Source organism: Moschus berezovskii, chromosome 15, assembly GCF_049115385.1.
Source record: "Moschus berezovskii isolate FMDL1 chromosome 15, NW_MosBer_1.0, whole genome shotgun sequence".
Classification (NCBI taxonomy): Eukaryota; Metazoa; Chordata; class Mammalia; order Artiodactyla; family Moschidae; genus Moschus; species Moschus berezovskii.
In genome coordinates this window covers 24,900,935-24,914,316 of record NC_142474.1, presented here as the reverse complement: position 1 = coordinate 24,914,316, position 13,382 = coordinate 24,900,935, and the positions used below count along the sequence as shown (strand labels likewise).

General features: G+C 45.2%; 1 protein-coding gene across 2 annotated transcripts in view; it reads right to left on the bottom strand.

The window, feature by feature from the left end:
- RTF2 (replication termination factor 2) overlaps positions 1-13,382 on the bottom strand; it is a 40,353-nt gene that overhangs the window by 18,910 nt on the left and 8,061 nt on the right. For both annotated transcript variants that reach the window (XM_055434402.2, XM_055434406.2), the window contains exon 5: positions 7,855-7,933. In XM_055434402.2, coding sequence (XP_055290377.2) covers positions 7,855-7,933 — 79 coding nt within the window. The remainder of the gene's footprint in view (positions 1-7,854; positions 7,934-13,382) is intronic.

Genomic DNA, 13,382 nt, shown 5'->3' with positions numbered 1-13,382 from the left:
TCAAGTGAACCTTAACTTTAAAAACTTTAATTAATTAAAATTTAAATAGTCACACGTAGCTGGCGGTTACCATACAGAACAGCACAGGCCAAAGGCATGGATGGTCTTACTTCTCTTTACTCACAGATTCGGGTCTTTCAAAAATCCACAAATCTTTGTTGTTTTGTCGAGGACTTTTTATATACTCTTTCTAAAAGAGCCCATAGCATCATACGGGGCTGGAAACATACAACTATTAAACAGCACAACTTAAAACAATTAAAATAAGGGAAAAGTAGGAATCACAGGACAGGACACTAAAGAAATAAATGTATAATTCAAGGACAAAGCATACTCTTCAGTGAACTGACACTTCTCAAACGCAGAAACTAAATGAGATTCCACTTAGGTCAATGAAAACAGCCCTTGAAAAGCATGGACTACACAGAAGGAAAAGAGGCTCTGAAAGCACAGCCCGCAAATCAAACTTGAGCTAACCATAGCACATTAAAATTTCCGTTGAAACAAATATTTCTTCCCCAAAGATACATGATTCCAGGGAAAGTGCACAACAGAAAGTTAAGACCACCAGAGCACGTGCGTGCCCTAGCCAGCCTGCTCATAGGCAGACACGGAGCTGATGGCCATGCTCTGAGTGGCTGCTCAGAAAGCTCAGGTTCACCACAGTAATGTCCCCTACGTTTTATAACAACTCTTTGCAAGTAAATGCAAACCCCAGTACACTTTTAAATTAAATAAAAGAAGCTCACATTGTTTCAAGATAAGCTTCCCTTCATTTCAATGTTAATTCATAGAACACAAATTCATATAACTGCCCTCAAAAGGCTCAAATACTGCAATAAGTCATTTCTGTAACAGCGAGATAAAAAATAATAATAATAAGGTAACTTAAAGACAGGGACTTCCCTGGTGGTCCAGCGGCTAAGACTCTGCCCCCCCCAATGCAGGGGGCCTGGGTTCCATCCCCAGTGAGGGAACTGCACCCTGCATGCTGCACTAAGACCTGTGCAGCCACTTAAATAAAAAATAACTAAAAGGTACAGAGGAATGCAGGGGGCTTCCCTGGTGGCTCAGTGGGTGAAGAATCCCCCTGCAGTGCAGGAGACCTGGGTTCCATTCCTGAGTCGGGAAGATCCCCTAGAGAAGGAAACAGCAACCCACTCCAGTATTCTTGCCTGGGAAATCCCAGGGACAGAAGATCCTGGTGGGCTACAGTCCATGGGGTTGCAAGAGTTGGACACGACGAAGCGACTAAACCCCACCATAGTGGAATGAAGCAGCGTGAGATTTGGGGAAGCACAAGCTGGGTTTGGTGGGGCATCAGGGCACCTCCCGGGAGGCCAAGACAAGGCAGCAGCCTCCATGGACATCAGAACCAGCGGGAAGCTGCCGCGCGCTCCACCGTGAGCCAGCCTCTGACTGTTTATTCGTCATGTAAGAGAACAAAATTAAATCACATGTAAAACAGTCTGAACAATTTTTCTAAGGATTGTGTCTTAAAGGTGACCGTGAGACAAACAGGGATCTTGAGATAATTTCTCTAAGTTTCCGAGAACAGAACCTGCTTGTGAACACGCAGAGTCTACTGTTCAATTTTCCTATTGTGTTTTCCTTACATGTAAAAATTTAAGGCTGCCCGTGCTGTATGCTATGTGATTTCCTAAGGCTTACTATTCACCGAGACCATGACGATGCCAGAAAGGAAACAACTGAAGGAGGCTGGGCCCGAGAAGCAGAATCCACCACCCGCTTTTGAAGTGCCTCCTTCTTTATTTTCTCCCCTTTCCACTCTGCTCACCCCATGATAAAAACAAAAAAAACACAAAAAACCAGTGTGTGAGTGTAAATTTTTGTTTCACTTCTGACTTTAAAACATCCACACCCTGCGCTCAGTTGTCACAAAGCCTAACTAAATAAAGCCAGGTCAGCAAGCCAAATGCTACTGCCCACACCTCTACTGATTGATGCTTTCCAACTGTGATGCTGGAGAAGACTTTTAAGAGTCCGTTGGACAGCAAGGAGATCAAACCAGTCAATCCTAAAGGAAATCAACTTGGAATACTCATTGGAAGGACTGATGCTGAAGATGAAGATCCAATACTTTGGCCACATGATGCAAAGAGCCGACTCACTGGATAAGACCTTGATGTTGGGAAAGACTGAGGGCAGGAGAAGAGGGTGACAGAGGACGAGATGGTTGGATGGCATCATCGACTCAATGGACGTGAGTTTGAGCAAGCTCTGGGAGACAGTGAAGGACAGGGAAGCCTGGTGTGCTGCAGTCTAAGAGGTGGCAAAGAGTCAGATGTGACAGAGAAGGAACACCATCACCACCACCTTTAACACTCAGGTCAGCTCCTCAAGCTTACCTGTGCATACACACCCCCCGGGAGGTTCTTGTTAAAATGAAGTTTTTGATTCCGCAGGTCTGAGGAGGGGCCTGGGAGTTTATGTTTCTTAAAAAACAAAAGCAAAACCCTCCCAGGTGACGCCAGTATTCGCAGGACCACGGCTCATGTTTTGAGTAACAAGCACACCATTTATTTTGCAACCCATGGTTACTCCAATGTGTATCTTCTTATTACAAGCAGGGATGAACACAGTGGGGAATACTATTAGTTTTGTGGCTTGTGCTTTGTTTACCATGAAAACAGAAAAACCTAGCAACTACATCTCTTTGGTCTCTGTTTCCTGAAGTCAACCGCACAGCGTGTATTTTAGAACACAGAACCAGGGCAACTTCAAACCCTGGAGTCTCTTCTGGTGAACCAGAAAGCCCAATGTCCATAGAATTACAGAGGGGAAAGTGCACACCCTCAGCATCACTCCTGATGCTGTTTTGTTTTGTTTTTTTTTAACATTCTATCATGTTTCTTTACATGTTTATTCCTTCCTGTTTCCAAGAAAGGTGCTCCTGTGCAGAGGAAACACAGTTCTAACCACTGGACTGCCAGAGAAGTCCCTGACACTGTTCTTACGACACTGGTTCCTCTAAATTTTAGACATTATCTAAAACATGAAAATACTTCCTTTAGATTTCCACACTGTGGCCTTATCTCCCTTCATTCACATTTTCACGACGCACCACAGCTCCTGAAACTGCACCATCATTCCTCCTTTGGGTACTTGGGCAGAAGTGGCTGGTGTTCACCTCTTCTTCCGGGGTGTCCAACTCGACCACAATCCCCAGGCTCTTGCAGGTAGCTGTGGTCATGTGACTAAGTTCTGGCCGATGGCATGTGAGCAGAAGCAGTAAGGACTATACCCAGGTCTGGCCCATAAAATACAAGGCTCTCAGTGTTGGCTGCGTGACTGACTGACTGCATGACTCCCACCAAGGGCACCAGGGACTGTCCCAGGCTCTCATTTCCTAAACCGTATAGTGTTATCAGTTAGATTATGCTTCCCCCTCCCCACACATGCTGAGGTCCTAACCCCCGGGATGTCAGAATGTCACCTTCTGCAGATGCAGTTAGTTAAGACAGAGTCACTGCGTGCGCTGGTCTTATTAGAAAAGAGGGGAATTGAGACAAAGACACGCTCCACAGGGGGAAGACCGTGTGAACAGACACAGGGAGAGGCAGCCACGGACAAGCCAGGGAGACAGGTCTGGAACAGATCCTCCCTCACTGCCCTCGGGAAGAACCGGCCCAGCTAACACTGTGACTGCAGACTTCAAGCCTCCAGAAGGGTAAGAAACTAAATGTCTGTTAGGTCACCCAGTCTTCAGTGCCTGCTAGGGAGCCTTAGCAAACTAATAACGCAGAGTACTCAACCTACCTCTGTGTGCAAAGGCGATTTTTAAGGAGATAACCTAAGTGAAAAGAGTAAAATATTACTCCTCTGACGACAGACTGATTTTTAACGGAAGCTGGTCCCTAAGGTTGGTTCCTGGGTTTCATAGCCAGGGTCCCGGCTAGACTGTGGGCAGTCTCAGCTGCCCTGTGGCCCCTGTTAGGAGGTAGGAGGAGCTGGCACTCCGGTTCTCACCTGGTCTTGGCTGCCGCTTGTGCAATCCTGATGAGGTCACTTCCCCTTTCCCCCTGCTTCCTTCCCTTCCCTTGAAGCGCTGGACAGTAACTTTCAGAAGTTGACTAGCACTTTGTTCCGAGACAGCAACAGAATGACTTTACAGTACCCGAGTGACACTGCCTTTCCATGAAATAACATCAATTTCTCTGCAGAGCTGTTCTGCAGAGCACACTCCTGTTCTGCTGCAGGTCTGTCACAATGGCTACCACCAAGGACATCCAAGGTCAGCCAGTGAAGAAGACAACTGCACACCGATCTAAGAGATGGTCACCCCCTGTGGGTCAGGGGAACAGCCTGATTCCTTTAGATCACTGAGCCTTCCAGCAGAAATAAAAAACAAGGAAAGAAAGAAAAGAAATATGTGGGGGCTCCACACTAATCCTGAAATCCTGATGCAGGGCCTGAGGTTGCGAGTAGGGACTTAAAAAACCACTGCGGTGACTCTACAGTGCGGCCTGGGCTGGGAACCACTGGTTTAGAGCATCTGACAGCTTTAAGATTTCAGCTTAATTTCCCACTTTCTGATATTTACATTCTTTCAAGCAAGCTTCCAGAGTGCACCTGTGGATGTGTCTGACACAGACAACACCTCACACACTACTTGTTAAAACACACACTTGAACACACAGAGGTTCCTTTCCTGGAAACCCCTCTCCTTCACGCTTCTCTCACAGGTTCTTTTCTTACTTGCTCTTGTTTAGTCTTTTCTCTCTGTCCATCCTGGACAGACCTACACATTGTTGCCCCCAGGGCTCTCTGCTGCTGTAAAGGTATCAACAGCCCCGGATGACAGCACTGCCCTCCCGCCTCCACCCCCGGGGAGCTGCTCCTCGGCCTGGTGCTCCTAGTCTCCACCAGGCATTCTGACTCACACCCCTGGCTTCTCCCTGCTCCTGAGTGGCCCGGGCAGTGATGGCACCTCGAGCCCCCACCTTCTCAGGCTGCCTGGGCATTTCCTCTCCTGAATGTGGCCGCTGCCCTCTCTCCTACCTATTCCCACCCCGACAGCGCACCCACCATCACTAATAGCATCTCTCAAACTTCAGACCTTCCCCTGCCTAATGTACTGTCAGCATCTTAATATTTTTCTTTAAATCTATCCATCGTTTTTACTTAAGTTTACTTGAAACATTAACTTGACCTTGCTAAGTATGAAAATAGTCTGTGTGTGTGTGCACATGCTAAGTCATGTCTGTCTCTTTGCAACCCCATGGACTGCAGCCCGCCGGGTTCCTCTGACCACGGGATTTAGGAAGCATAGAAATGCAGAGACCAAATCTCTGGAGGCCCTGCCTGCCCAAGCTCTGAGCTTAAGACCCATTCTCCTGGGAGCTCAGTGAGCGCTGGCGATGCAGTAAAACCATCCCAGGACAAATGGGGACTTTCTCTGCAGGGCAGGCACATGACAGAAGGCGCGGGAAATGGGAGCTGCCATCCTGCCACGCAATGGCTCATGAGGACGTCTTGGGTCCTTCCTGTGGTCCCTGCACCAGCACTCCTACACCGACAGTGATGTCCCACCAATCTCTGATGAGAACACACTCTGGCTCCAAGGCCTAGAACAAATGCCTCCTCCTTCATAAAGCCATTGCTTCACCAGCACGGCCAGAAAGTTCTCTGGCCCCTCAACTCCAAAAACGTCCTTACATCCACTTGGCAACTGGCCTCAAGAAACAAAAAAGGGAATGGCAACCCACCCCAGCGTTCTTGACTGGAGAATCCCCATGGACCAAGGAACCTGGCAGCGAGTCCACAGGGCTGCAAAGAGTTGGACACAACTTAGTGACTGAACAACAACAATTCAAGAAACAAAGTAGAATACGATATTTCATATAATGTGACTCCTGCAGGACTGTGGTCTCCTTAAGTGCAGGGACCGAATCATCCACATCCCACTTTCCCTGGGAACCCCTGTAACACTGTCTTTAACACTGGACACGTAATCAATACTGGATGATAAACGACACAGATTGATTCCTAAATGCATTCTTTAAATTTCTCTTTTTCTAGTAAAAGCTTAATGAGCAGATTCCAAATTTTGGGATGGGCTTGATCCAAAATAACCCCAAAGTGGACAAATAGACGGTCCCCAACTTCTTCTCCACCCATCACCTTCTGTCTGCCTTTGAGCCTCAAATTAATGAAATCACATTTCAGTGAGTCCTCCTCTGCATCTGACTTCTTTGCAGAAAAGTCATTCTGAAACTAAAGTCATCCAGCCTAGCTGGAAGCTGCCCCCAGCTTCCCACTGCTCTGAGGAGAAAATCCACAAGCCCCCGTGTGGCCACCCGGGCCTACGGAAGGTGACCCCTGCCTAGCCCTCCACCTCACCCACTTCTCCTCTCCTGTCCCCACCCTCCACCACACTTTCTGTTCCTTCAACTAGCAAAATCCTCTGCCACTTCTGAGCTTAGGCGCAAACCTTCCTCAGTGGGCTCCTTCCTGCCCTCAGGTCTTAACCCAAACCTGCAGAGGCACCTGCAGTGACCACTGGGAGGCTTTGCTCCCTCTGGTACCTCAGCCTCTGCGTTTCCTTCCTGGCCGCTGTCACAATCAGCATTACCTTGCTCAGTTATCTGAGTGTCTCCTCAACTGGAAAGTGGGCTCCATGAAGGCAGGGACTGGATCAATCTTACCTACCATGTACCCCATTCCATAGTTGCCAGGATAGGGCCGGCCCATGACAGCTGTCTTATGAAAGCTGCTAAATCAAAGAATAACTCACAACAGGGAGAAACCATCCTGGGAAGCCTAAGAGAACCCAAGCAGAGCTAATGTGGGTGAAAATGCAGTCAGTTGTTGGCATCCATGACATTAAAATAAATGCCAGGCTCTCCATGGACAGGCGGCACACCAAGACACAGTGGTCCCAGGCTGTGCAGCAACCCCAGACAGCAAAGTCCTCTGTACCCGCTCGTGTGAGCTGAGTGGGCACTCTTACATCACGTGTGTGCTCGCGAGTGTGAGCGTCTACTGACGACATGCAGCATGCCTGGACAGAACAAGGCAAGGGTGAAGAGACAGACAAGCCCCGCTCCCGCTTTCAAACATGTACCAACGGAGCACAGGGGATGGTGAGAGCAGTGAAGACACACCGTGTGAGCCTGCAGTGACAGACACACATCATTACACACTTGTCGCAGCTCCAGGAATGCTCACTGACAAGCATGAACCCTGACGTAAAGGGGACTCTGGTGATGCTGAGGGATCAAGACAGGGTCATTAACTGGAACGAATACACCACTGGTGCGGATGTGGATACAGCAGGAGGCCGTGCACATATGGGGGTGGAGGGCCTGTGAGAAACCCTTTACTTCCCTCTTAATTCTGCTATGCACGTCAGACTGCTCTAAAGTCCTATTTATAAAAATAAAAAAGAAAATGAGAAAGAAGAAACTCTCATAGTCCAGTGGGAAAAGTACCACACAACTAGCAAGTACATTCTGATGAGTTCTGTGGGATAACCAGGTGCCCAGGGAATGGGGAAGGAGGCTGGGTTCACACAGGAAGCAACGACTCTGAACTAAGGTTCTGGGAGCAGGCCCCTGTGCACTAGAGGGAATAAAGGCACCAGAGAGGACAGGTGGGCAGGGAGATGGCACCAGAGGTGGTCTGAGTCTCTACCTCCAAGGAGGGGATAGAAGATGAATTCAAAGCAAGGATGGGGATGGAAGGGTTTTATGCAGAGAAGCAACTGATGAGATCCATGTCTCAGAAAGAATTGAAAGATGCTGAAATAACACACGGAGGGAGGAGCCCAAAAGCCCAAACCATCTGATGTCTTCAGCCACTGAGAAGGAACAAATGGTGTCAACAACTCACCGTGTGACAAACTTCTGCTCTGATCTCTTTCAGGGCTCGCTCAGAAAACACGCAACCACAGCACCGGAGGAAGCAAAACCTGGAGAGAGAATCCAACATGGAGAATGACTTAAATAACAACTTAAAAATGACTACCCACATTATCGATTAATATTTATTCTGTTTACACGAAGGCCAAGAACCACAAAGAGAAAAATGGTTATATCTGATTCCCTTAAGAAAAAGAAAATCAGTGTGTCCTAAATAAATAAATAAGTACAGACCCACACATGAGGTATCCCCCACTTTTTGAAAGTTTGCTTTAGGCTACTTTCATTCTTTACAAAAGGCCTACACGTCCATTTTTTCAAAGGACCTACATGAGCATCTATTTTTACTAACGGAAAGAAATTCAAAGTGAATTTTTGCTTTTATGAAATAAGGTAAAAAAGTAGAAAATAAATTCAGTGTTTGGTTTTGCAGAGAGCTATTATATAGGTAGCTTGCACTCCAAACTCCTTCCAGCTAACTACATTCACTATTTCAGCAGCAAGCTGCCACAGCTCTGAATTATGTCTGTGAGCATCAGGCCTTTATCCCTATTTATTTTGTGCATGTGTAAGCAAGGTGTGTCCTAAGGTAACTGCTTCTTCATTTTATAAGAAAAATTCTTATAAAAATTCGTACAAATTTAGGGAAAGCTCTACTTTTCAGAGAGAGGAGAAACCCGTATATTGAAATAAAACCACAAACACAGGCCACAGTTCCACTCCCACCTTCCTGCAATAATCCTTTGGAAAAACACTAACGATAAAAATAAATAAACGTATTTTAAAAAAACTCCACAAAAGTCAAAAGACGGAATAGGAACTAAGGGAGAAAATATTTTAAATATATATGAGACTCAAGAGGTTTTTTTTTTGGCCACTACATGTAGCATGTGGAATCTCAGTTCCCCAACCAGAAATTGAACACAGGTTCCCTGTATTAGAAGCACACAGTCATAACCACTGGACCATCAAGGAAGTCCCAAGATTCAGAGTTTATGAATATTCAAAATGGTCTTTAAAAGCAATAAACAATACAGAAAAATGGACAAAGGGCCTTAACATGTGGTTGACAAGAGAAACATCAACAGTCAGAACACATAAAAGATGTTTAAACCCCATCCATTAATTACAGAAATGCATTTCAAACAGACACATACTGTTTTACCGATCAGGTAGTAATGAAAGAGTCTGAAGGTGACCAGTTAGAAACTGTCTGAGGAAACAGACACATTTGTGGGTGGGTGGGTACAACACACCACAACACTTCAGGAGGACAACTGGAAGCATTGGGTAAAGCATCACTCTTCTGAATTTCTCCTACAGAAACATTCCCTATGGAAACAAGTGTTCAGATCAGTCTCTCAGTTGTGTCTGACTCTCTGTGACCCCACAGACTGCAGCATGTCAGGCTTCCCTGTCTATCACCAACTCCCAGAGCTTACTCAAACTCACGTCCATCGAGTCAGTGATGCCATCCACCCATCTCATCCTCTATCATCCCCTTCTCCTCCCACCTTCAATCTTTCCCAGCATCAGGATCTTTTCAAATGAGTCAGTTCTTCGCATCAGGTGGCCAAAGTATTGGCGTTTCAGCTTCAGCAGGAGTCCTTCCAATGAATATTCAGGACTGATTCCTTGAGAATGGACTCGTGGATCTCCTTGCAGTCCAAGGGACTCTCAAGAGTCATCTCCAATACCACAGTTGAAAAGCATCAGTTCCTCGGTGCTCAGCTTTCTTTATAGTCCAACTCTCACATCCATACATGTCTACTGTAAAAACCATGGCTTTGACTAGATGGACATTTGTCGGCAAAGTAATGTCTCTGCTTTTTAATATGCTGTCTAGGTTGGTCATAACTTTCCTTCCAAGGAGCAAGCGTCTTTTAATATCATGGCTAGTCACCATCTGCAGTGATTTTGGAGCCCAAGAAAATAAAGTCTGTCACTGTTTCCACTGTTTCTATTTGCCATGAAGTGATGGGACCTGATGCCATGATCTTAGTTTTCTGAATGTTGAGTTTTAAGCCAACTTTTTCACTCTCCTCTTTCACTTTAAGAAGTTCTTTAGTTCTTCACTTTCTGCCACAAGGGTGGTGTCATCTGCATATCTGAGGTTACTGATATTTCTCCCAGCAATCTTGATTCCAGCTTGTGTTTCATCCAGTCCAACATTTCTCATGATCTACTCTGCATATAAGTTAAACAAGCAGAGTGACAATATACAGCCTTGACGTACTTCTTGCCCTACTTGGAACCAGTCTGTTATTCCATGTACAGTTCTAACTGTTGCTTCCTGAATGGCATACAGATTTATCAAGAGGCAGTTCAGGTGGTCTGGTATTCCCATCTCTTTAAGAATTTCCCACAGTTTGTTGTGATCCACACAATCAAAGGCTTTGGCGTAGTCAATAAAACAGAAGTAGGTATTTTCCCGGAACTCTCTTGCATTTTCAATGATCCAATGGATGTTGGCAATTTGATCTCTTGTTCCTCTGCCTTTTCTAAATCCAGCTTGAATATGTGGAAGTTCATGGCTCATGTACTGTTAAAGCGTGGCTTCAAGAATTTTGAGCATTACTTTGCCAGTGTGTGAGATGAATGCAATTGTGTGGTAGTTTGAACATTCTTTGCCATTGCCTTTCTTTGGGACTGGAATGAAAACTGACCTTTTCCAGTCCTGTGGCCACTGCTGAGTTTTTCAAATTTGCTGGCATATTAAGTGCAGCACTTTCACAGCATCATCTTTCAGGATTTGAAATAGCTCAACTGGAATTCCATCACCTCCACTAGCTTTGTTCATAGTGATGCTTCCTAAAACCCACTTGACTTCACATTCCAGGATGTCTGGCTCTAGGTGAGTGATCACACCATCATGGTTATCTGGATCATGAAGATATCTTTTGTATAGTTCTTCTGTGTATTCTTGCCACCTTTTCTTAACATCTTCTGCTTCTGTTAGGTCCATACCATTTCTGTCCTTTATTGAGCCCATCTTTGCATGAAATGTTCCCTTGGTATCTCTAATTTTCTTGAAGGGATCTCTAATCTTTCCCATCCTATTGTTCTCCTCTATTTCTTTGCAATGATCACTGAGGAAGGCTTTCTTATCTCTCCTTGCTTGTCTTTGGAACTCTGCATTCAGAACGGTATATCTTTCCTTTTCTCCTTTGCCTTTCACTTTTCTTCTTTTCACAGCTATTTGTAAGGCCTCCTCAGACAACCATTTTGCCTTCTTGCATTCTTTTTCTTGGGGATGATCTCGATCACTGCCTCCTATACAATGTCATGAACATCTGTCCATAGTCATCAGGTACTCTATCAGATCTAATCCCTTGAATCTATTTCTCACTTCCACCGTAAAATCGTAAGGGATTTGATTTAGGTCATACCTGAATGGTCTAGTGGTTTTCCCTACTTTCTTCAATTTAAGTCTGAATTTGGCAGTAAGGAGTTCATGATCTGAGCCACAGTCAGCTCACAGTCTTGTTTTTGCTGACTGTGTAGAGCTTCTTCATCTTTGGTTGCAAAGAATATAATCAATCTGATTTCAGTATTGACCATCTGGTGATGTCCATGTGTAGAGTCTTCTCTTGTGTTGTTGGAAGAGGGTCTTTGCTATGACCAGTGCGTTCTCTTGGCAAAACTTTTGTTAGCCTTTGACCTGCTTTGTTTTGTATATTAAATATACAGACTAACCCCCAAATCAATTTTCTAGTGTGGAGGTCCTACAAATAGCACCAGGGCAAAGCCAAAAACAGGCAAAGCTCAATGAACTGAAAAGATAAAAAGGAGAAGAGATTAACTAGCAAGTGAAAAGAAAATCTAGGGGAAACCACAACTGGAGCAACATACTGCAGGTAACCCATGCTCAAGACCCCGGAGCTGAGACTGTTTCTGCTAAGTTCCTCTTTTGGTGTGAACCATGGTTTTCTTAAAAAGAAGTGGGAAGTCAGATATAAAAGGTCACACAGTGTGTAATTCTATGGGGGCGGGGGAGGAATGGGGAGGGACTGCTTAATGGGTAGGGGGTTTTTGAACTAGATGGAGGTGACAGCTGCACAACACTCTGACTGGATCAATACTAAATGCCACTGAAACATACACCTTAAAATGATCAATTTGACGTTATGAACTTCACCTCAAAATACTGTGTATGTACACAACACACACACAGAACAAGGTTAGTTACAAGTCTCATTTCTCAGAATATCTCTCGTGAACTTTAGTCTTTCACTTTACTTTTCTTTTTTTCAGCTTTATTTAGGTATAATTGACAAACAGGAATTTTATATATTTGTGTACAACTTGATGATCTGCTATGTGTAAACTGTTAAGATAATCCTCACAATCAAGCTTGTTAACATACCCATCACCTCACAGTTCAGTTCAATTCAGTCGCTCAGTCGTGTCCGACTCTTTGCAATCCCATGAACCGCAGCACGCCAGGCCTCCCTGTCCATCACCAACTCCCAGAGTTCACCCAAACCCACGTCCATCGAGTCGGTGATGCCATCCAACCATCTTGTCCTCTCTTGTCCCCTTCTCCTCCTGCCCTCAATCTTTCCCAACATCAAATGAGTCAGCTCTTCACATCAGGTGGCCAAAGTATTGGAGTTTCAGCTTCAACATCAGTCCTTCCATGAACACCCAGGACTAATCTCCTTTAGGATGGGCTGGTTGGATCTCCATGCAATCCAAGGGACTCTCAAGAGTCTTCTCCAACACCATAGTTCAAAAGCATCAATTCTTCGGTGCTCAGCTTTCTTTACAGTCCAACTCTCACATCTATACATGACCACTGGAAAAACCATAGCCTTGACTAGACGGACCTTTGTTGGCAAAGTAAAGTCTCTGCTTTTTAATATGCTGTCCAGGTTGGTCAGAACTTTGCTTCCAAGGAATAAGCGTCGTTTAATTTCATTGCTGCAATCACCATCTGCAGTGATTTTGGAGCCCAGAAAAATAAAGTCTGACACTGTTTCCACTGTTTCCCCATCTATTTGCCATGAAGTGATGGGACTGGATGCCACGATCTTAGTTTTCTGAATGTTGAGCTTTAAGCCAACTTTTTCACTCTCCTCTTTCACTTTCATCAAGAGGCTCTTTAGTTCTTCTTCACTTTCTGCCGTAAGGGTGGTGTCATCTGCATATCTGAGGTTACTGATATTTCTCCCAGCAATCATGATTCCAGTTTGTGCTTCTCCAGCGCAGCGTTCCTCATGATGTACTCTGCATATAAGTTAAATAAGCAGGGTGACAATATACAGCCTTGATGTACTCACAGGGTCACTACTAAACGTAAACTTTAAGAGAGGCCTAAACAATTTCCATTCAGACTATCTGAAGAATATAATCTTTAATAGTAGAAGATCCTTGGGACTTAAGTTTCCCTTCTCCACAAACCCATGAAGCCTTCAGTTCAGTTCAGTTCAGTCGCTCAGTCGTGTCCAACTCTCCGCGACCCCATGAATCACAGCACGCCAGGCCTCCCTGTCCATC